Genomic DNA, 25,115 nt, shown 5'->3' with positions numbered 1-25,115 from the left:
TATGTATTCCAGATCCGAAATGTGCTGTATTTAAGAACAGTATTCAGCTCTTCTTTCATGTCTTTAACAAAGCAAATTTTATGAAGAATTATGAAAAGAGATGGGTCCATAAGTGTATGTACTAATATATTCCTTTCCACATTGAATACATTTCACCTCCAGTGAAATTCTGCAGTTAATGACTTAATTTAGCCAATCATTTGATCAAGAAACCAATTTGAATGATAATAGAACTCTGCCATGAATATGTTATATGGATAAATCCATAAATGTTAATACATAAATGATTCAGGGTGACAGTGGACAAATGTGACACCCAGGACTACCCATATAAATCATCCAGACACTTAAATATGAGTTGGCAAATCCACACAGAATTGCACAAATTCCCAGGGCTGGCGAATAAATATTTATGACGCCCCCAATTCCCCTCTTCTCCCTGTCCTTGGTAATTGTGCGTGATTCATTTTGTTTTTTCTCAGTAGAAGAGGGAAAATCAATCTTAGAATATTGGCTAGACATAAAGCATGCAGATTCCAAATGCCTGTGGTTTTGCAGAACATAAAAGCTTCACAGACACTCAGTCAATGTTCTCAGGAGATGAATTCAGTTTAATCTTTAGTAGATTTCCTTGTTTTTTAGAGAAAAGAAAAATGTTTGTGGAAGTGAAGTTAACCTGCTTGGAGAGTCGGGCTACCCTGCTCCTGCTGTGCCTGACTCTTGTTTATTTGCCGACTGTTAATAAGCAGATATTGACTTAAAGGAATGTAAGGTAGGCAACCAAAAATTTAAGAATCCTTTACCATGGCATTTAGAAAGTGATTTTTAAAATGTAGCCTTTTCTTGCAGTTATGGCTTTTGTCAAAAAAAGCCTCCCATAAATATCGCTTCTCTCTGCCTTTGTCAAAAAAGAAAGCCTAGACACTTGAAGTAGCCTCTCCCTTTGATGTATCTACAATGGGGCTCTTTAGTTTCCACCCTTATGTATTTCAACAAATCCAATAACCCCCTTTAATATCTCTTTTTTGCACAGATACATCAAAGTGACTGCATCTTGAGAAATGGTGGATTCCATTGTGTTTTCTCCAAGTCCTGGATGATCTTTATTTAAGCTTAGTGGTGAGAGTGGTCCTGCAAAATACTTCATGAATAGACACTAATGGCAGATTCATTCCAGGTCTGAACTACACTGAACCTTTATTCAACTTAGAATGAAGGCATGGATTCTGCTTTTCAGCAAGATTCCCTTAAAAGTTATTATTTCTACTTTTTACAAGATGCAGCAATCAAAAAGTCTTTGGTTGCCTGTATGTAAAAGTGACCTGAATTTGGGTTATACACTCAGTATGCAAATTCATATAAAATTGATCGTTAAAAGCTCACATACCTGCTGTTTCTGGATCCTACGACGGCTCCTTGGGCAAAGGCTGGAAAAATAAAGCATAAGGTCAGTATCAGAGGAACAGAGGGCCAGCCTTCACTAACATTTTATTCAACTTTTCTTAAGCATATTGGACTTGGACACAGAGCAGCATATGTCCATTTAAAAGCACAGATGGCATGTCCTCCAATTATATCTAAGGCGAGATGAAGGAAGATGAAGGTTATTTTGTTCTCTCCCAGTTTTTATGACCTCTAAGGACATGCTTCTCTCCTCGACCGGAAAATACGAGCGAGTAATGGCCACCTCATCATCTCCGTTAACGAGTAAGAGATGTTTCTTTTCTTCCGTCAATGGCATCACACAGACAGAAAATTTTATCACATTAGCTGCAGGGCAGGGTGATAAATACTGTTCCACTTTGTTTCTCTGTGAACAACTTCTTGCCTCTTACATTCATCTTTAGGAGAACACATGAAAACATGCTGCTTTCCCCTTGACCGGAAGAAGAAAACAGCTCCCTTGCCTTCTTAATATTGGTGAATGAGCCACTTTTGTGCAGATAATGACTCTGCTAATCATAATCAGGAAGCTAATGGTCTGTTTAGCCAATCAGAGGAGCCAAGCCGAGACGGCACTCTGGGCATCGCATTGGCATTCGAAGCAGTCGCTGTTCTCCTCTCAGCTGTGCCAGGCTTTCTGCAGCAGCGAGGCAGACTTGGTATTCCGCTGCCCACCCAGCCCAACGTCCTGTGATCTGTCGCTCTGTCTGTCCGACCGGCTGACTGGCTGTGGCGCTGTCGAGGAAATTCAGTCCTCTGAAGAGGCACTGATCCATCACACCTCTCCAGCAGCATGTCATCTAAATGCTAAGTACTTCCACTGCATCTTTAAATCAAAACAAGAAATGAGCACGGGGTTGAGCGGTTGGAAGGGATAAAACCTTATAAGGGCACAATAGAATCTGCAGAGCAAACCCCTAGCTTTTTGATTACATTCATTTTCAAGGGAGAGGAAATGTGGAAGAGGAGACACTGGGTGAGAGGAATGTGCATGAGGAACTCAGAGACCATGTAATCACTTCAAATGTACATGAAAAAAACAGAAGGGACAGTTATTGGTACACCGGCCCCTTAGGTTCCTTCAAAGAAAATAGTATGTAGTTTTATTTTTCTCCAAAAGCCATCCAGAATGCACCTGAGCTGCTCTCACAATAGAACCCCTTCTCTCTCTCGCTCGTCGCCCATTCTCAGTCTGACTCTAAGCTATCGATTGGGGGGATTCTTGAAGTCAGAGCAGAGTGCTGAGGCGGCAGAAGCGGCCAGCACTATTAACTGCTCCTACTAATTAAAAGGGTAACGAGGTGAGTTTGGCCCCACGGGACGAACTGTGCAAGAGACAGAGCCGGCTCTTTACCTGCCATGCACACCGGTAAACAGAGCTCACCAGCTCTGGTGTTTGCATGACAGGAATCCAAGGGCATCGTAGACATATTCATCTCCCGCTGGCATGAAGGATGAGGAAGATTCACAGATACAGAGTGAGCGAGAAGGAGATAGAAGGGAGGGATCACACTAATAAGATCTGTGTTAATTGGTTATGTTGTGGTGAAATTGAAACATTTGGACCTCGTCTCTGAGCTTGGGGTGCCCTTGTTCCATCATCACTTGTAAACATTGAGGACTGTGCATAAATGATAATGTTTCACAGTTCAAATGAGGTGCATAGTCTGGTTTTTTGAGTGAGTGCCAGTGGAGATTGGCAAAATTATTAAGGGATTTAATTAACTTCCTTCCTTATCATCAACACAGCATATTTTGGGATCAAAGTATTTTGAAGATAAAGTATGCTTCACATTACATAAATAAAAAACTCAGCAGAGGTAGCATTACAACCCCTGCAAATCTTTGTAGCTGAGAGGGAAAACCACTGCAGGTACAGCAGACAGCTTGTTTCCTCAGTGCTCAAGGGGAAACAGACCAGTGACAGCATATTTGGTGGCACTTCAAGCTGCACAATTCTCACCAGCAGCCCACCCAGCCATTATGGAGACAGGCGCTGTGCCATCACTGCAGTAACTAAAAATCTTTCCCCGGGGTCTCTCATAACAAGTGGACTCCAGCACACGACTTAGTTGGTTTCATCAACTGGAGACTCATAGAGGTCCCAGTCATTATCAGCCACTCAAACTGCTGTTGTTATTAGGCTAACAAGCACAGCTATAGCTTACTGAAGACCCTGAGTGAATACATCATGCCCAGAGTATGAGTGTGATGTACAAAGCATCAGAGAATCTGACCCAGAGCTATCTCAGAGGAATAAAACCAACATTAGTTACAAAGAATCTGTTTGCATTTGCTGCTTTATTTCTTGAAAAGCAGCTATGGAAAATCGAGCATCTATTGTCCATATTTCAGATCCTTTATCAAAGTAAAGCCACAATATCATGTATTAATAATAATAATAATTATTATTATAATAATTATAAAAGTAATCTTTATTTCTAGAGCACTCTTCAAAACTCATGCTACAAAGTGCTTCACACAGAGCAGCAAATTAAAACAAGCCGGTCATACAAGGCAACAGGGTTATAAAAAAGCAGATCACAGTGACAAGAATTAAGTAATCTGGGATGTCAATAAAATTAAGTAAAATCAGGAAAAGCTCTATGTAACTAAGAGGTCAGAGATATAAGATGAATCAAGGCCACGAAGAGCTTTAAAAGTCAATAGTAAGATTTTAAAATCAATTCTGAAACATACTGGGAGCCAGTGCAATGAGGCTAAAACAGGCGTCATGTGGTCACTTCTCTTGGATTATGTTTAAAGTCTGGCTGCTGAGTTCTGTATAGTCTGGAGCCTATAAATAGATTTTTGATAAATTTTTGGTATTTTGGAGATATTTCTTAGATGATAGAAAAAAGACTGCAAAGGTTTTTTTGTGTGCTGATCAAAATTTAAGTTGCTGTCAAACTAAATGCCAAGATTCTTTGCAGCAGGCCTAATGTGTTCCATTAGGTAACCGGCAGACGGCAGGATTTGTTTAGCCATGTGCAGGGAAACAATTACAGCAATCTCTGTTTTGCTTGAATTAAGTTGAAAAAAATTTTTGACATCACAAAGGCAGTCATGTAGCAAACTCAGCCCTCCAGGATAATTGGCTCTAATGGGCAGGTACATCTGCGTGTCATCAGCATAGCATTGAAAGGAAATACCATGTCTATTAATAAATGTCCAAGGGGAAGCATGTACAAGGAAAATAAAACTGGTCCCAAAACTGACCCCTGTGGGACACCATACTTAGCAGGAGCAAAAGATGACATGCAGCCATTAATGGAGTCACATAACCTCCTATTTGACAGGTAAGACGAGAACCATTATAAGGCTGTGCCAGATATTTCTACCCAGTGCCTCAGCCTGTCAACACGATGCTGTGATCAACAGTATCAAAGGCAGCTTTAAGGTCCAGCAGAACAAGGACTGAGCAATTCACCTCATCAGCGGCCCATTAGAAGGTCATCAGTCACCCTAATAAGGGCGGTCTCAGTGCTATGATGTTTGTCAAAGCCAAATTGAAAATTCTTGTTTACTGCTGTTAAAAGCAATTGCTGGGACACATATTTTTCTAAAGTTTTTTTACATAAAAGGAAACCTGGAGAATGGTCTGTAGTTCTGGGGGAGGGTAGGATCCATTCCAGGTTTTTTTTTAAAAGAGGTTGTACACAAGCAGTTTCGAAATAATGTGGAACACAACTATTAGATAAGGTACTGTTTTAAACTGACAACAGCCAGGACCCAATAGATTTGATGATACTGAGAAAAACAAATTGTGGGAATTACATCAAGTTGACTGGAAGACACTTTAATTTGAGATACTATTTCTAAAACCTCAGACATGGAAATGGGAGAGAAGCGGTTTAAGGTGTTCTGGGACGATAGATAAACATTGTAATGAATGCCATAGGGTGTAATAGAAGCTCTGATGACCTCTACCTTGTCAGTGAAGTAGGCTAAAAACTTTTCACAGTCAGCATTGCTTTCAGCAGGTGCACCACGAGGGGACAGATTTACTAGCTGTCTGGATAAAAATCTATGGTCATGCTGATGGGCCGTGATAAGATACAGAAAAAACTCTGGTATTTTTAACCACATTAATTAAGTAGAGTAGTAACTCCTTAATATTTTCATAATGTACTTGGAGACCTGACTTCTTCCATCTCATTAACTAATATTTACAGCTGTCACATTGTGGAATTTAGAGAACACATGGACAAGTCAATTTTATTTATATAGCCCATAATCTCAAATCAAAAATTAGTGATATTAGGCTCCTCAAGGGGCTTTATAAAATGTAAAACATACAACCCCCTTGATCCTTAGACACTCACTTTGGATAAAGAAAAAACAATTTCATAAATGTGTATTAATCTGAAAGTATCCACCCAAAAAAAAATTGGTCCTATGAAATTTTAAATAGTATAAGTATACAGTGGCATAAAATTGCAAAAAATTCAACTTCAAAAGTGCAAATCTTTCAAAATTATACTTTGTACTACTTAAGTACATTATTTGAGTAATGGAAGGGATCTGCTTTCTACCACTGGAAACAGATCTGGGATTATGTTTTTAGGGCAACCTCAGCATCTAAAATTAAACAAAAATGATAGATGTGGCGGGCTGCATCAGTGGTAGCAGTGCTACGCAATTTATTAAAAAGGCAAACACTAAAGATACAAAGGGCACAACAGGCATCTCAGCTTTGAAATAAGATGCTGCTGAGATTGCTTGAATGTGTCCAGTCCATAAACAGGCTTTCTGCATTACTTATTACAAGAACCCTGTGTTGAAATGTGGCCTATGGCTATGACAATTTTCACACCAGACGAAGATCTTGAGACAAGCACCGTGCAGGGTAAAACACGAATGGCAGTTCAAAGCCTGGCTATGACAGAACTTCAAATAGGGGAGCGGGGTAAAGTGTGCGGAGAGTGACAGCAGAAGGGACCACATTCATCCCCAGTCTCAGACACAGAACAGAGGGGGGCAACATATGCCTGGCGAAGTCAAACTCAAAGAAGAAGTCTTTTAATAGATGATGGCAGTACCAGAGGAAACAAAAAAGGAAAAAACGAAAACATTGTGTTGCCGTTTTACACCCTGACTACCAAAGGAAATATGAGATACTGTAAATGTAGTCATGAAGCTTACCGCAGCCTACATGTTCAATGACACAACATCTATGAAAACATGAATGAAAAAGGGAAATGGAGAGGTGGGCTTGATTTAGGAATTTCTCTCTTTTCTGAACATCTATGTCAAGCTAACCTTTTTCAATATATTTTTTGCATCAGTCCACACGCTATCTCCTACAGACTGATGATCATGCCTTAGCATTCGACTAACAGATGAGCTGAAGCCCAAGGAGTGCATTTCTCTTTTCCGCTTGATAAATACAAGATCTGTAAATGAAACTTAAATAAAGAGTCTATTTGCTTATCTAGCGTAACGTCTGTGTACTCTGTGTACGCATGCATGTAGTTTGAATGGCAGTCATTTTATAAATGTACATCCAAAGGCTACATTATGTTATCCCCCGAGGATCCAGAGAGGGGCTGTCAGATACAATATGGCAAGGCTACTGTCAGTTCACAAACAGAATGTACTGTATACAATAGCCTGGAGGGGAGCCAGTAAAACATAAAACGTAAGAGCTGGACTCATGCTCTTCTGTCTGGTGTACCTGTATGTATCAAAGAAAGGATTGTGGTGCACTCAAGTCATCAGATTAGCAGCTCAGACAATTAATTGAAAATAACAGTTTCAGTGAATTGCAGATTTGAATCTCTCTTGGTACATACCACTGCAAAAAACTCCAGTAAAACTCTGCTTTTTTTTAACCCAACACTACTGAAATAGCTTCTATTATTTGTGCACAAATGTTGGAATTCACTTACAGGTGCACAGAATTGAATAGTTTCAACTGCAAATGAGACTGAAAACCAGCAGGGCATTGAAGGACATGGTGCACAGTATGCATATCTGATATTTGAAAATGCTCTTGCCTGGTTTTTCAGTGCATTTTGAAGATGCAAATATTTCTCTAATGACCTCCAGTTGTGATTTCCTTGCTAATATTTTCCCTCTATATTAGAAACAACAAAATTTATAACATATCCTCTAACTCAGGGCCCATTTTTACTGTATGCATCCTTCAGAGTCTTCAGGAGGAGTAGGACTTATTATTTAAGAAACAACCTACTTTACTTCTCTCACTATGCATTTTATTTAGGCTAAATGAATGCTGCTGGTCACAGCGCGCACCTAATGAAAGTGAATTCACCATCAAAGACCACCTTTATCTAAAGATGGCGTCCCACTGAGAATACAAATCTGTTGGCAAGAGGTTCGGAAGGCAGCTCTGTGACATATACAAGAGTTCGTAAAAGAACAAAAAGCAACAATTTACATAACCTAAAAACAAATACACTCAGGTCATATTAAAAATAAGTGCAAAGTCGCACGCATGCAAATGCAACTACAAATTAGACGTCAAGAGAGCACTAAAGGACCTCTTGAAAAATATTTTTTATCAACAGAGGGTTGCCTATAAAAATGAAATCCCATCCACAGATAAAGGATTGGCTGCTAATGTGAAGGTACCTCTGTTTTTCTGGTTGACTAATGTTACATTTGGTCTAAACTGGTTGTGATGCATCAGCAGCAAAAAAGCAGTATGTATGAGAGCTGTGTGGGTGTCTGCATCTGCATCTTTTAGTAGCATATTAAAAAAGAAACAATTCAAGCACTCAGTCCTGGTATACGCCACCTTCACTAAAGAGTTTGGGCTGTTCATGGGAAGCAAACGACTAAAACAGACACAATTATTATTATTATTATTATTTTCAATTAAATTCAATTTTCTTTAATATCGCGCCAAATCATAACAGAGGTTATCTCAGGGCACTTTTCATATAGAGCAGGTCTAGACAGTACTCTCTATAGTTATATTTACAGAGACCCAACATTCCCACATGAGCAAGCACTTGGCAACAGTGGCAAGGAAAAACTCTCTTTAACAGGCAGAAACCTTGAACAGAACCCGGCTCATGGTGGACAGTCATGTGATGGACTGGGTTGAGAGTGAAAGAAAGTGGGGGAGGGGAGAGAAAATGTATAATAAGAATAATAATAAAACTTATAATAAAACTCATAATTAAAATAATAGGGCTAATAATAAGACTAATAATAATAATAATTGTAGCAGTGGGTGTTGAGCAGGATCGTGGGGGCAGTAGGTGTTTTGTAATCACAGATCCAGACTGCAGCTCCGGAGGCAGAAATATCTGTAGAAAGCAGGAGAGAGGAGAGAGGAGAGAGACAATAAAGCACAAAACTACGGGAGAAAGGAGAAGCCAAATAAGTAACTAGCAATGCTGGGATATGATGCCTATAGAGGAGAGGGAGAGGAGAAGAGAAGAGCTTGGTGCATCATGGGGAGTCCCCCAGCAGCCTCGGCCTATAGCAGCATAAGTAGGGGATGGTTCAAGGCACACCTGAGCCAGCCTTAACTATGAGCTTTATTCAAAAGGAAGGTTTTAAGCCTACTCTTAAACGTGGAGAGGGTGTCTGCCTCCCGAACCCAAACTGGGAACTTGTTCCACAGTAGAGAATCCTGACAACTGAAGGCTCTGCCTCCCATTCTGCTTCTGGAGACTCTAGGAACCACAGGTAAGCCTGTATTCTTGGAGCGCAGTGTTCTACTGGGTTAATAGGGTACTATGAGCTCTTTAAGACAGGATGGTGCCTGACCATTAAGGGCTTTGAAGGTGAGAAGGATTTTAATTTCTATTCTGGATTTCACAGGGAGCCAATGCAGAGAAGATTTTTTGGAACAGCCTGACAATAAGGAATTACAATAATAAAGCCTTGAAGTAAAAAAAAGCATGGACTATTTTTTCTGCAACCTGTTTGAGACAGGATGTGCTGGATTTTTGCAATGTTACGTAGGTGAAAAAAGGCAGTCATTGAAGTGTGTTTTATGTGGCAGTTAAAGGACAGGGACTGATCAAAGAGAACTTCGAGATTCCTAATGGTGGTGCTGGAGGCCAGGGCAGTGCCATCTAAAGTACCTATATCATTAGATAAGGTGTTTCTGAGGTGTTGGGGGCCAAGCAGAATAACTTCAGTTTTGTCTGAGTTTAACAGCCGAAAGTTGCTGGTCATCCAGGTTTTTATGTCCTTAAGGCAAGCTTGAAGTTTAGCTATCTGATTGGTTTCATCAGGCTTGAATGACAAGTACAGTTGGGTTTCATCAGCACCGCAATGACACTTTATGGAGTGTTTCCTGATAATATTGTATGAAGGTAGCATATATAAGGTGAATAGAACTGGTCCAAGCACAGAACCTTCTGGATCTTTGTGACTAACTTTTGACTATATGGAAGATTTATTGTTAACGTGGACAAACTGAAATTGATCTGATAAATAGAACTTAAACCAGCTTAGAGCGGTTCCTTTAATGCTAATTAAATGTTCCAGTCTCTGTGATAGGATGTGATGGTCAATAGTGTCAAATGCAGCACTAAGGTCTAACAAGACAAGTACGGAAACAAGAACTTCGTCCGATGCAATTAGAGAATCATTTGTAACTTTCACCAGTGCTTGATCTGTGCTGTGATGCACTCTAAATCCTGACTGACAATCCTCAAATAAACTATTATCATGTAAAAAAGTCACACAACTGGTTGGTGACAGCTTTCTTAAGGACCTTAGAGCAAAAGGGAAGGTTAGATATAGGTCTATAGTTGGCTAAAACATCTGGATAACAAGTAGAATTTATAAGAGAAGGTTCAATTACAGCTACTTTAAAGGACTACGGTACAATTCCTGTTAATAAAGACATATTGATTATATCTATTAAAAAGGTGCTAACTAAGGGCAGGATGTTGGGATGGGGTCTAAGAGACAAGTTGATGGTTTAGATGAAGAAATAGCTGAAGTCAGTTGGTGAAGGTTGATTGGAGAAAAAGAGTCTAAATACACATAAGGTTTTACAGCTGTTTCTGAGTATCCTGTGTTTTAAGATAAATCTGTGCCGATTTTTTCTCTAATAGTTAGAATTTTATCATTAAAGAAGCTCATGAAACCGTCACTACTGAGAGCTATAGGAATGCGTGGAGCCATAGAGCTATGACTCTCTGTCAGCCTGGCTACAGTGCTGAAAAGAAACCTAGGGTTGTTTTTCTTTGCCTCTAATAATGATGACTAATAGGCTGCTCTGGCATTACAGAGGGCCTTCCCATATATTTTAAGACTATCATTCAAGGCTAAGTGGGATTCTTCCAGTTTGGTGGAAGGCCATATCCTTTCATGTCTTCACGATGTTTGCTTCAATGTGCGGGTTTGGGAGTTAAACCACGGGGCTAACCTCCCTTGTTTTATCATCTTCTTTTTTAGAGGAGCAATAGAGTCGAGTGCCATTCTCATTGAGCCTGCAGCACTATCAACAAGAAGATCAATTTGGATGGGACTAAAGTTAGCATAGGTCCTCTATTATATTGTAACATGGCAGTGAAATGAATGCTGATGAAATCACTTCCTTGAGTTTAGCTACAGCACTATCACATAGACATGTAGCAAAGACATTTTTGCCTAACAGAGGTTACTCCAGCAATAGCAATTCAAAAGTTATTAAATAGTGGTCTTATAAAAGAGAATTCTGTTGAAATTAAATGTTCAATTTCAATGCCATAAGTGTATATTATTATTATTATTATTATTATTATTATTATTGGTATTATTATTATTATTATTATTATTATTATTATTATCATCATTATTTATTTATTGATTGATTTTTGTTACATGGATACAGTTTGTTACACTTTGTTTTCTTAGTGTTTATTGGTCAATTAAATAAGATCTCTGATAGATATTAATTTTTTTTAAACAGGACACCTGAATGATTGTGAAAATGATTATTCTGTCTTAAATGCTTATTTTTCTTGACAGCAAATCCCATGAAAAGACCAAAAACCATCATTGTGTTAGTCTGCGTCTAATATTTTGACTTCCTTACCTTCTGTATGTCTCTCAGCACCAAATTGTTCCTATTAAAGATGCGAATCTTTATAAAACAGCTTACAAATATAAAGTTCAATTTTAAAAAAGGCTCCGTAATTTCCTAAAACAGCTGGGTATTGTAGTTTTTAGCAAACATCAGTGGAAATTACTGGAACTAATAAGTGCATTTGCTGGGGACTATTTTCTGTGGTGGAATAATACACATTTGGTGATTGAGTATTTACAGCAGCAGGAGGGTGTATGTGGGATTCAGTAAAGATAAACTACAGTGTGTGTGTTCATGGTGACGGAGGAACATGTCAGCCAGTGCACCAGTGTGGCTGACTGATGTGTTTTTAATCGTTTTTGGAAACAATGGAGCTCTTTGGCACAGAGGAATGAGATGTATCAGACATGGCTTCAAAGGCTTAAGTTATTAAACCCAACTCCATTGTTGGTGGTCTTTGGGATTTCTTGACATGAAGAAAAATATATAAGCGTAAGATTTTGCCAGTGGGGCTGATATTATTTCACCTGCCTCAAGTAAAGTTTGAAACAACTCACTAGTATAAAGTGAATGATAATAAAGGAAATGGTCAAAATAAGTTAAATGATGTGACCACAATATGAGTTCTCACCAGTTGTTTTCAAGAATTGAGAAAAATAAGACACCATTTGAGACAGACAACATACAAGGACATTTTTGGCAGTGCTCTTGAGACTCAATTTTAAACCTTATTGCTTTCTGTTTATTCTTACTTGAGCACTGCCCTAATGATACCTACGCTAATGATACCAAGCCGAGGAGAGATCTGTCATCTCCAAAACGACTCTCCCACCTCACAAAGTAATCAACAATTCATTTCAAGAAGCCGCAGACAAACATTCGTGTTGCTGTCAGAGCCTGGGAGTGTGTAACATTGCCTTTGAGAAGCAAGCTCATTAGAAGTCTGTCTCAGGTCAGATTGGTTGCCAGTGCAGCAGTGGCCATGGCGACACATGACTTGTTTGTCATAGATATTGAAGCCTTTATAATTGAGGTGCTAGCATGTGTTATATAACGACACTGTGGAACTACATCATCTGTCCGTGTAATTTACCCACCTATTTCATAAGAGGTGAGAATTTCATAACTCTGTCATAACTGGACATGAGCATTTGTATTGATGTGGTTCCATCAACACAATCCAGTTCTTCTTTTTGTTATGCCCCTCAGCATCACATTTGCAACATTTCTTATTCAAACAGCTGCTTTCTTTTTCTCTATTTCTCACCTTTCACTTCTTTTTTTCTGTACAAATCAAGATTTTTGTGTCATATGGCATCATATCAAAAAGCTTGCAGAGCCAACTGGCTATGATTTCTTCATGTTTACAGCAACACTGGCAGGACTACACACACACACACACACACACACACACACACACGTAGTTTTTCACCCTGGCTGAGACTGGAACAAAGAGCACATAGCTGGAGGAGAGCCACCAGAGCAGAAAAAAAGAAAATGCTAAAAAAAAATCATGCAAGTCTCTCCGACCTCCTGGGTCATGCTGTGTGCGTATGTGTGTATGCTGTTCATTTTGCAACTCTCCTTCGTTTGGCATAAACGCCCAACTGCAACTGGTCTGTTTCTCTCTAGGTCATACACAATCTGAGGAATGGCATTTGTTGCGTGGGTGTAGGAAGATATTTTTCCAAGCTACTGTCGAGTATTGTCTGAGGGACAGAGCGCACATGAAAATGCAGCCTGAATATGATCCAGTCAGGGTTTCAAGTACTTAAGTTTTATAATTTAAGCTCCCTCTAGCCTGTGAAGTGTCATTTGAAGCTCAGAACAAAATATTTGGGCAAATAGTCTGATCTTATCCTGCACTGAAGAAGCATTTCATAGTTTCAATTTGAGCCCATCTCTTGATTAGCAAAGGCTGATAAAAGACCTTAGTGTTCTCACCAAGCAAGGAGCAAACGATGCAGTCTCACAAACCTCTTTCTTGCCTGAAAGGAGAAAAATAATTTGGCTGTCCTAAATTCTGTTTGTCTTTTCCATCTGACGGCCATTTCCACCGTCCATACATTCACACACCACACGCACGACTGTGCTCTTGTGTATCCTAGCAATTCACATCCAAACCCTCCCTGCCAAATGTATGAAACCAATCTCATAACACCCCGCCCAACCTCTCCTGAAATGCACTTTCCACCATCGAGAATATCATGTGTAGCGGCTCACTAGTGAAGACAAATTGCCAGCTTGTTTCAGGGGGCCTCCAGAGAGTGATTCATATTAATGGCTAGTTGGCAGTGGAGAGTGGGCTGCATATGCAAACTCCATTAGCAGGTTAGGCTGGAGAGTGTGACCTGGCAGTGCCACCGTGAGCTGCACACACAGGCAGGCAAGCGGGGAGGAGGAGGCTTAGGGGGCTGTGTTTAGAAAGAGTTGCAGGTGCAGGGGAATGTGTCTAAAGCATGCGAGCGTGTGTGTGTGTGTAATGCAGTTAGACTAGTATATCACTTTATCAATATATCAAGTGGAATTTATGGTCTTATTAAGAAATTAATTACAATATTCAGCAGTTTTGTTCATATTTATTGTAGATTTGGTTAATCTTACAAATCTTGAAAAGCCCTGAACGTTTTCCCAAACATGTTTATATTAAATACGCATCTTATTTTTTTTCCAGTGGATAACAAGAAAATCATTATTATTTACATAAAATGATGTAACTAACCAATTAACACCTACGTCCACCTATATTAAAACAATGGACTCTTTTGATCAGCAGAACCTTGTGATAAATTGGATATGAATTTTTCAAGGATTTATTACATCTGTTTGGCTGCCAGACACTTTTACAGGTTTCAGTTAAATGCTCTGCTGTACATTTTATAATGGGTCATCAAGTGTCGAGCCTCCTCTGAGAATAAATTTGCCTTTGAATTTCTGATATTTCTTGTCTACATTTTCGCCCGATAGCGGTGTTAGAGGAAAAGTCAGGGGGTCAACAACAAAATAGGATTCATCCTAAAAGGACCAGGAATATTCACAGCAAATTTCATGGAAACTCAGCCATTAGTTTTTAAGATTGGCCAGTCCTAAAGTGTAAGTCAAAGAGAAATTTGGGTGTGTGGTGCTAGAGGAAAGATTATTTGGCCACTAAAATCAGGGGGTGACATCAGCAGTCATCCACTGGGGACCATAATTGTCCGAACCAAACTGCTTATGTCGTAATCTGGCCAATAGCTGCTGACATGTCTTTCCCTGGACGAAAGTGATGGGCGAACAGATCATTCTGTGAGCTCCTCCCAGGACAATATTATCAGTGGACCCACTGTCACTCATTCCAGTGGCACTCGTTATAAAAAAAATGTCATATGCTGGTCGGCCCAGTCCAACCTGGCAGCCAGGACAAGTGCTGAAACACAAAGATTAACGAAACAAGAGCATGCTACATCTGAGAAATAACAAGTGACAACAGAGATGGTTCCCTAGAGGATATATAAATGGGTTTTCGGGTTACACAACACAGCTGCTGAATTGAGGAATGTTGTTGTAACCTCCTCTGGAATCCTTTCCTGTCTTAAGTAACCAGTTGCACAATGTATGCATTTAAAGTTTTTCAAAGTTTTAATTGCTGTCAATCTCCTGTCTTTCTTTTTCAAACAAAAGTTTACAAATACATCACATATCGCATCAGTGATTTAAACATTTGAATTTCATAGCTTTGAATCAGCTCCTGAAAAATAAGCTGTACAAGTCCACCTTTTTTTTCAATGTACCACATTAATTAAATCAACATGTCATATTCTGACGCTCATCTCATTTTCAGGATGTAGCCACATGTTGTGTCCATTAATTCGGCTGCCACTCAAAAATAAAGTGCCTCCTCAGCCAACAAAATACAGATTGATCAAATCAGATTGAACCTTGAAGTCATTGTTAACTTCAGTTAAATTACACAAACTGAATTTAGATTTGAAAAGGCATTAGAAGCTAATTAGATTCAATAGGCTATTTGAAACTGGATTCAGATTTGGTGATATGCCACTCAACCCAAACCGTCTGCACAACTGATTTTAACAGCGTAATGTATGTTTATTAGATGCATGAATGTCTGCCTGATCTACCACCAGAAGATACATTTGTCACAAAATTCTAGCGGCTGACTCCACCTACGTCAAGCCTGTGCACCACAGCCTGAATAACGACTGCAGCCATTATCAGCTTTCAGAAACCCACATTGTCACACCGATTGCTAGTATGTAGTGTGATTATGTGCACATGAAGACAGATTCTCTCACAGTTAAAACTCCCTCTCTACACTCACTTTCTCACACATACTTGCACACAGATGTGGACAGACAGAGCTTGGCCAGTGCCCGAGCGACAGCCTGGCCCTCTGTCCCGTTCTCTCTCTCTCTCTCTCTCTCCATCTTTCCCTGCACACTCCCGCCTGATCAATCCTCTTCATAGGTTTCTCATTTTCATTTATCTTCCAGAATGCGTTTTTCTTCCATTTCAGGTCTTACAACACTCTCCTCTCTTCTGCTGCCAAATCCTCACTATCCCTCCAAAAACACAAGTATCACACGCATTCAACTTTGGGAGTAAAACTGCTCAGCAACAGCTAATTGAGGATATTCAGTGGAACACGTGATCTGCATTTTTGTAAATATATTTGGAAAAACAAAATCCTAACCTACAGTAAGTGTACTGTCAGGGTAGATTACAGCACGGTGGGAATGCGTGCGTGAAATCCGCCGCAGATGCCCAGGGCTGCTGGACAGAGGAGGCAGAGTAGCAAGAGAGATAAAGAGAAAGCAAGAGAGAGAGGGATAAGGTAGAGAGAGTGAAAATCAACAGAGCTAGTCACAGGTTGACCTTTGACCTTGTGTACCTGACGATGAGGACAACAGTCTCTCCTGCTCTGTCCATCTTGTCATCTCTTGCTGATATCAACATGCTGTGTTGTGCTGTTTCACTCGCACTGTCTCTTTGAGTTACATCCCTTCCTTTAGTCTCCCTGTCTCTATATATTTTGACATCTCCATACCTGAGGCAGATATCTTTGTATTTGCTACTGTCTGAGCAGATTTATTTCCCTTTACAATGGTGGACAATTACAACTGAAACAGGCTACTAGAATGTATAAATCGGCCAGGTGGATATATCATATATAACAGAAATGCCAAAGATATGTTTGAGGTAGAATAGAAACTTTTGCCATTACAGTAGATAGTTTGTCTACCAGAGAGCGCTAAAATAAGACTAAAATGGCCAACTCAGTGCATATATTGGTGACACTTTGACGATTTTAAGGAATTAAAAATCTTGATTTTATGTGCTCGTGAATAGAGACAGAACATAGAGACAGATGTATTGTTTTTCTGACTTTTTAAACATTTGATCTAAATTATGAGTATCTGCCTTAAAAATCCAGTATCCAGTTGGGCTACATAGTCCATACATAAAGCAACCAAAATTTAAATTTTGCTGAACAGCAGGAGTGACAATTACAGTACTGGTAATAGCTGATATATTAAATGTATTGAAACAGTAGGGACAAATAAAGAAGTGTTCCAAAGTGCACCAACTGACTCAGTAACATCAGTTACACAAAACTGAGCTGAAGTTACTTGACTATTAGCCACCAGAAGCTGCTGGTCATACCAGACCAAGTAAGGCTGCAGCCGCAAAATCCCTGAGTGTACTGATGAAGCAAGGGTGTGTTTTTATTGTTTAGAAGTTCAACTTTTTATTTATAAAAAAAACACAGATGTCTTTCAAAAGTTACAAAGTCGCGCAATTTAATATTTGTATCTATTGATGAGACAGTCTTAAGGCCAAATCAACATTGAAGGACTATATCATCGACTCTTGAAACAGAAGTTCAGATTAGGTTGTTCAGATTTGAGCATCTGCATGGCTACATACTCCTTGAGGTGATGTGATGTAATATGGTTTCAGATGGCGACATAGACGTAGTTTACAGTTTGTAAGTGTTTGTCAGAGATCAAGCAAACAGTGGCTGCACAAGGAAACACGAAACGGAGAAAATTCAAGCCAAAACCTGAAAAGCTGAACTTTCGCTGTGCCAACAACAAACATGTACATCCAAATACTAGCAGTGGAGCCAGTTTTAAGAGACAATGCGGTGGAGGGGATATAATTCTTGGACTTGCCAAACACAGATCAGCTGTCAGCACCACATCACCAAAGACAACTGGTAAGAGAAGGAACATTGGACTCTTCTGTATTCAATGAGCATAAAGTTGCATAGTGTGAAACTGGCAAGATCAATGGTGTGAACCCCACAGCAACAGTGAGACCTGTATCCATGGCGACTCAGGCATTGACCACGCAAGCAGTAGAATAGCACCCAGAGAGCGACCATTGTTGGCCAGACTGTAGGTGAGTTTTTTTATTCAAGGCATTCAAACACATTTATAATGATGTTTCCTTTATAATGATACAAAAAAGGAAAGGATCGAGTTAACAATCACTTAACTGATATGATGACGTTATGATGGCTGCGTGCCTCCTGTTTATTGTTTAACTGTTGAGGCAAATAAGAGTTAATCACATTGCAAAGCCTCAGTTAGCACTGCAGCATTGGCAGCTCTGAGGCATTGGATGCATGTTGCTGCGAAAGGAGCCTACAGAGGACCAGATGACACCATATTGAAGGTTTTAAAAATTCACCATGTTTTGTATTCATTTACATCTCTCACTGAGTCAGGGAGAGATCACAGTGTTGTCAGTTATCATTATTTTCCTCAGCCCTACACTGATATCTAAAATGTCTGATCTCATGTTTGAGCATATTATTTGGCTAACCGCCTGTTTTCATATTTGAATTCACATTTTGTCAGCATTTCACTGTACATTTTACTGTACATGCACAAGGACAATTCCCTGGGGGTCCATACATACACATGTGGGATTTAAAATATAGCAGAAAATACTAAAGAACGATTACACAAATCAGCTTAAAAGACCAATGAGCTGATTGGTGCATAACCCACTTAATTCAAAAGTTATATTACACTTGACCAGATCACCTAAAATCCAGGATATTTGATTTGCAATTTCAAGCTTTTCGTAACGGTAATATACCGTGTTTGATATGAGCTCATAACTCGTGGCTCAAATCTGAAGAGGTTCTATACAGAGAAGTTTGAAATGATTTCCTACTAGATGCTGGTGTTTCCAGATGGTGTATTTAAGCTGAATGAACGACCAAACAACAAAGCAATATTATAGGTGGGTTAGACTGAGGGTTAGGAACATAACTATGTTCCTAATCTTCAGAAAACTTTCTACTCATGCTTATAACTCTCTCAATGTTCCTTATAGTAACATCAGTGTGCTAAGTCTAAGAGAGATGGTGATTAAAAGTGATACCCAGTAGTGTGTTTGTTTGTTTTTTTTTCCAATAGGGCATCCTGCAATGACAGGTTCAACTGTGGATTGTAATTAACCTATTATATATCCGCTGTAACATCACTGACCAGAGTGAGGCCATAAACTGACAATGCTAGGAAGTTTCGGCTCACAGAACAGTACGGTATTAATTTTCTTTCCCTTGTGATTCAGTAATGATGCAGCCTTTGAAACCTGGACACTGAAATGTGCTGCCTCTAGATCTGGGCAGAGGCCTCACACGACTCTATTAGCTTGCATAGGTCACCCATGCTGAAAATGTGGGCGTGATGCTGTTAAGTGCATATGGCATATATTATTGTCATGTCTTATAAATTACCGTGACCGTCTTGATGCGACCACTGCCCCTGGTGCAGGTCCAGCCGGATCGGTTGAACAGGAGGCTGCAGACCTCCCCCTCCAGGCAGGGAGCCATCTCGCACCACTGACGGCTCCGCACGATTCGCGCTGCGAGGGAGAAAGACAAAAGGGCAAAGAGGCAAATTAGAAAGACAGACTCACAGACCCAGGGAAAGACTTAAAAATGTCAGCTTTTTCTGGAACAAACAACAAAGCTGTCTTTTTTGCGTTCACCAGACAGGAAAGCGTCTTCATATGTGGATGTGTCCACAAGCCTGTAGTATTTTAATTAGGTTCTTGTTGAACTACCATGTCTGAATTGCCTGTGGTAGTAACCTTTACAGACCAGCTGGCGGTCCATAAATTACTTTCCTGCTAATGCTTGCTTTCACTGCAGCTGCAAAAAGATTGTTTTCTTCCTTTTGACATTTTGTTACAATTATTATTCCTCCTGAAAAGGTTTTTCTATGTAATTTAAGTTAAAAGGTTCCAGGTAAAAAGTAATTTGTACCATTTACCAACACAATTTTGTTGGATTTCTTTTCCTGAAGCTACAACATGCAATTTTTTCTCAAACTTGCACTGAATAGACAATACACCAAACCTATGAGATCTAATGGTCAAGGCCTGACACATTATAAAGTATATCACACAAATCTTGGGCATCCCTTCCTGTAGCAGAAGTGAATGGAGCTACAAAAAAGGAAAAGCAGGAGTGTAGGTTCATTGTTGGTTTGTAACAATGGCTGAAAAAGCCCTAGTCACCTTCTCCCCCAAGCTCAGTTTAATTTCTCTACAAAGACTCTGAAAGTAAACAAGGAAAACTAATAAACATTTGGAAAAGAACTGGGACTTCACTGTGGATATGTTCGTGTCTATTTGCATTCTTTATGCATTCAAAATTTTGAAAAAAAATGTATTCTGCTACACAAAATAATGCAGTGTGATTATAGTTTCCTCTGGTAAACTATTTATCAGATGACTTTTGGAAACACTTGTAAAAACAAATGTAACACTATAAGGTGTTTTAACTTTAAATGTTTCCATGTAGTCAGTGCTTTTTTTTTTAACATAATTGTTTTGGGGCACTTTTGTACATTTTTAAAATTAAATAGCGACAGTCGGGAAATGACAGAAAATTAGGAAATTAGGAAAGAGAGAGAGATGGGGAAAAAAGGCAAGAGGTTCCTAGCTCGGGGCAAGCCTGATGCAAACCTAGGAACCTTGCAGCCCATCATCAGTGCCTTGACCCCCCTTCATCAATGCGGATTTTTAAAAATATTTTTATTTGAGGTTTAGACGTGAACCTGTACAGAGCCCAGCAGGAGTCATGGGGGGAAATAAAATACTAGTTTGTGTGTATAAATGAATAATTAATGCTTGCAAATTAGTTATTTGTGTATATAAATTTAGATTTACATTAAATCTTACTCTCAAAATCCTTTTTAAATCATTTTGGGGTGACACTCCGAGAGACTTTAATTTTCAGACTTTTAGTCTTCAGCCCCAGCCAATGCCGGCTCAAGTCACATCACTTGAGGCAGTTTATCAGACTTCACACAGCTTCATCTTGAACCACAAAAGGCTCCATAAAACTTTTTTCAAGACCTGTAAAAAGACCTTGGTTTGTCTGTTCTGGCCATTTAGGGAGGAACACAGTTAGCATCAGGCTAGCATCTGTGTTTTGGTATTAATGTGTCTGCAAATAGGCTACTGAATTCATTCATTCAATTTTCTTAATTTTATACAGTTGTGATACTACAATGGACATTGTTTCAGCAACAATGTCCAGTTCTGGCTGCTATCAGTCATCTGCACTTACAGTATACTCTCTTTAGTTTAATGCAGTGCAAAATAAAAAGTTAAAATGGACATGGACAATCTAATTTAAATAAACCACTCAGATTTAATCCAGTTTTGGCGGATTTTGGACGGAGATATATGAATATGTTACTAATGACATCCTTATACAAACATATGTTAAAATCTTAACAAATCTGTGTAATCTTCTGATCTCACAACCAATACTCACCAATTTAATAATTGGAAGAAGAAGAAGAATCATCTTTATTCGCCAAGTATGTATTTACACACACAGGAATATGTCCTTTGCATTTAACCCATCCATGAGCAGTGAACACACACACACACACACACACACACACACACACACACACACACACACACACACACACACACACACACACACACACACACACACACACACACACACACACACACTAGGAGCATTGAGCAATGAGCACACAAACATTACCCGGAGCATTGGCCAGCTGCAGCTGCAGCGCCTGGGGAACAGATGGGAGGTTAGGTGCCTTGCTCAAGGGCGCTTCAGCCATGGATATTGAGGAAGGGAAAAGCGCTGTTCATTCACTCCTCCCGCCTAAATTTTTTCCTGCCAGTCAAGGGACTTGAATTGGTGACCTTCTGGTCCCAAGCAGCTTCTCAAACCTAAGTAAAAAGCCTTAATTTATTATTTTTTACACTAACAGCTGCACGGCTCTGTGAGCCTGAAATACATTTTCCGTCATATTTCAATACATGGAATTGAGGGAGGGCAGTGGTTAGCATTGTTGCGTCAGAATAAGAAGGTTCTCGGTTTGAACCTGCCGGCCGACTAGAGCCTTTCTGTGTGGAGCCGGCATGTTCTCCCCGTGCCTGCGTACTCTGGCTTCCTCCAAAGTCAAGCTGGTTAGGGTTAGGTTAATTGGTAACGCTAAATTGTCCGTAGGCCCTGTGATAGACTGGTGACCTGTCCAGGGTGTACTCTGCCTCTTGCCCGATGTCAGTCGGGATTGGCTCCAGCCTCCACACAACCCACAAAGGATAAGCGGTATAGCTAGGGGATGGATGGATTTAGGGGAGTGGATTGCAGAAAAGAAAGGCGATAAAAAGCCAAAAAACTTCAGTCTTATAAAACTTAGAAAGTTATTTGTCTGCTTGAGATGTCTGAGACATCAGGCTGTCAGAGTGAAAGCCAGTGATACTCTCATTGTCCCTCTGCAGTCTGTCCGCATGGCATTAAATTAGAATTCGCCTGTAGTCAACAGTGATAAGCACTGATTGTTCTTTACACAGCATGCTAAAGTAACACTGAAAGGTTATCAGTTCTCTGCGGACCTGGCCAGGGCTGCTGCTCTTGCCTACCCACGATTCCCCCAGGGCAGTACATTGTGGAACGAGGTAACATGGTTGGCAAATTGAAAGAGAGGAACTACAATTCGTTGAATGTCCATGGGAGAGCTGAGGGCAGAACAGAGAGGAGGAGGGAGAGAGCAAGAGTAAAGAGGTATGGAAAGGAAGGCCTTGTGACATTTTGCTTTGAGGTATTCCTGGTCCAGGCCTTGTTAACGGTCTGAAATTGATCTTTGGAGTGTCAGACCCTGACTGCTGCTGCGCAATATAGATCTGTCATCTTGAGGTATTCATCAAGCCGGCTGAACAGCGCTCATGTATGTAACCACACACATACACACAAGCAATTACTGCTCTGTAGATATAAAGCAATTGTCCCTCAGCAAATAATAGATATTGTTGACACATCAGAAGAGAGCAGTGTTTTCTTAATGTGCCCTCCCAGTCTAGTCAGGCAGCTAGGAGACACTGCAGCGGAACAAAACAATATAGGAACCTGTCATCTCATTGAACCGAACAAGCTTAAGAAAATATCAAAGCTTCGCAACTAGATTTTGAGCCAAAACAGTTATTTCGGCCTCACCCTGAGCAGAGATTCTTCGGTGAGAAGAAGAAAATCTAAAGTGACCTTCCTCCTGACACAGCAACATGCCGTGGTGAATTTTCATTTTCACAGCCATCCGTCAGGCGCAACAAAGCGTAGATTTATCAGTCAGTTGCAGATGTAGTTCTGAGTACATTACAGGGCCAGCAAAACTCAATTTCCAGGGCACAGAATAAAAGCTGAGCTGGCAAAGCGGTGAGACTGCTGACTAACTGTGGAGTGCATCAGCCCAGCCAGCCCAGGTTGCGGAGGTTGGCCAAAATAAATGCATTTTTCAGCTGCTGCCACAGTATCCGGGCACTCGATGCCTTGCCCTTGTTACATTTTCAATGCCATCAATGACAGTGTGACTTGATCTATGATGACTTGATGAATTTCCTGGTGCCATAAGCCCTGGAGCTTGCTCAGGCCGCGTTTGTTCGTATGAGAGCGTCGCTGTGATAAATTCATCAACAACGACATTATGAACAACACAAGCAGCAACAAAATAGCATCGCTGCAGTTTGGCTACAGTCCGTCCCCATCCATCAAACCTATCTCTCCAGATTGCTGGCACATCCAATTTTGGACACATTAAAATGCTTATCTGGTACAGCCACCTACACACATCCACAGTATCCAGAGAGGACTTTAAGCTACTGAGCTGAAGCTGTCTGAAAAATTGTCTGCTGCTATATTTCATCCTACAGTATCTTTTACATGCTGCTCTCATAATAAAGCTGGCTTGTTGGATCACTCAACTGGTGCAAATGGCTGGGAATTATTGTGGCTTTGTTGGCATTATTGTTAAGTATCTGCTTGTTGTTGAGTCTGAACATGATTTCAGGCCTGTTGTGTAATCTTTTTTCCTGTGATGTTGGCAATGTGCAATAGCAGCAGAGGTGAAACAGCTGGCCGTCGTGGCAGAGAGAGTCTCTGTCCGTCTGGCTGACACCTGGGTGGCCCATCATGTTGCGGTCACTGTTGGAGTCCCACCCAGGGAAAGTGGACGTCGGGCCAGGCTTGTCACCTGCCAGAGTCCCTGCTGGGGTCTGTCTCTGGACCTCCAACTAGATCAAACGTAGGACCATCTGTCCCCCCGTGCGCGCTGCCAAGCCCTGCCCTGCCCTGCACAGCACAGCACTGCCAGTAGGGACTCAGAGCAGAGCTGAAGGCACAACAGTGACTCTTAAACCAGACACACTGTTAGTCTGATGAAATTCTGCCTCTGCAGAAGACAAAAATAACATTAAATTTTTACTAAAGCCACAGGCAGCTCATTTAAAATTTATTTAGATGAGGTACAACAAGCAAAAAGACACGGCTTTAGACGCAATTTACGAAACACAGAAAAGAAATAAACTAAATAAAGTGAAGCAATTCATTGTGTGTCTCTGCTGATAATTTCATAATGGTATACTATATACTGTACTGACACCTCCTTTGCTAAGTATCCAATAATATTAGCTACCTAGCTTAACTGGGCACCAGAAACACAGTAGCAGGTTTTGAAAGGGTTTCTGGCTGATGTTAATTAAGCTTCAATCATGGATCAATTTGTAGCGGCCAGATTTTCAGCCCTCTGTCCTCTAACCTGCTACCAGAGGCCTGACGGTCTTTCAGTTCTAATTATGACAACACAAAAATCCAACATAAATGCATTTTAAACACAGCAAGCAGCCAAGCTACAAATGTCTCCATACTTTGTGATAAACTGTGTTTCTTTTGTTGAGCAAGCTGTTGCTGGGAATTAATGAGATTTTTCTGTTGCATTTTTTGGGCTTACTTTTCAAAATTGCTTTGCTTTTTTATGTATAATTGGCTTGTAATGCTTGAGTTGGGAATTTAGATCACAAATTGAATCAACTGTAGGGAATTCATCAGTATATTTCAACCACTTGGCAGCACTGTGATAGTAACAATCTGAATCTAAACTGTTTCTCTAATGTTGGCTCAGAGGGTGTGGTTCAGTCATTCTTTGGTAAGGTTTGCCAGTGATGATGAAATTCTAACAAGATATTTCAGGTTAATTTTCGTGCTAATTTACAAGTGTTGCTTTGAGGGAAACACCTCAATGTTGTCACGAACACATTCAATGCCGGAAATACAGATTTCTGTGATATTTCAAGTTAATTTTTCCGTTTACAGCATTTGCGG

General features: G+C 40.2%; 1 protein-coding gene across 3 annotated transcripts in view; it reads right to left on the bottom strand.

Moving 5' to 3' along the window:
• tafa5l (TAFA chemokine like family member 5, like) overlaps positions 1 to 25,115 on the bottom strand; it is a 51,559-nt gene that overhangs the window by 2,193 nt on the left and 24,251 nt on the right. For 2 of the 3 annotated variants that reach the window (XR_005709400.1, XM_040153215.1), the window contains exons 3-5: positions 19,203 to 19,330; positions 17,949 to 17,996; positions 1,388 to 1,427 (exon numbers count right to left, since the gene is read on the bottom strand). Coding sequence is in view for 2 of the 3 variants with exons in the window: in XM_040153215.1 (XP_040009149.1) it covers positions 1,404 to 1,427; positions 17,949 to 17,996; positions 19,203 to 19,330 (200 nt within the window). In the remaining variant the exon portion in view is untranslated. The remainder of the gene's footprint in view (positions 1 to 1,387; positions 1,428 to 17,948; positions 17,997 to 19,202; positions 19,331 to 25,115) is intronic. The other variant, XM_040153217.1, reaches the window with a different exon arrangement.

Source organism: Xiphias gladius, chromosome 18 (genome assembly GCF_016859285.1).
Source record: "Xiphias gladius isolate SHS-SW01 ecotype Sanya breed wild chromosome 18, ASM1685928v1, whole genome shotgun sequence".
Lineage (NCBI taxonomy): Eukaryota > Metazoa > Chordata > Actinopteri > Istiophoriformes > Xiphiidae > Xiphias > Xiphias gladius.
This window is presented reverse-complemented; position numbering and strand designations above follow the sequence as displayed.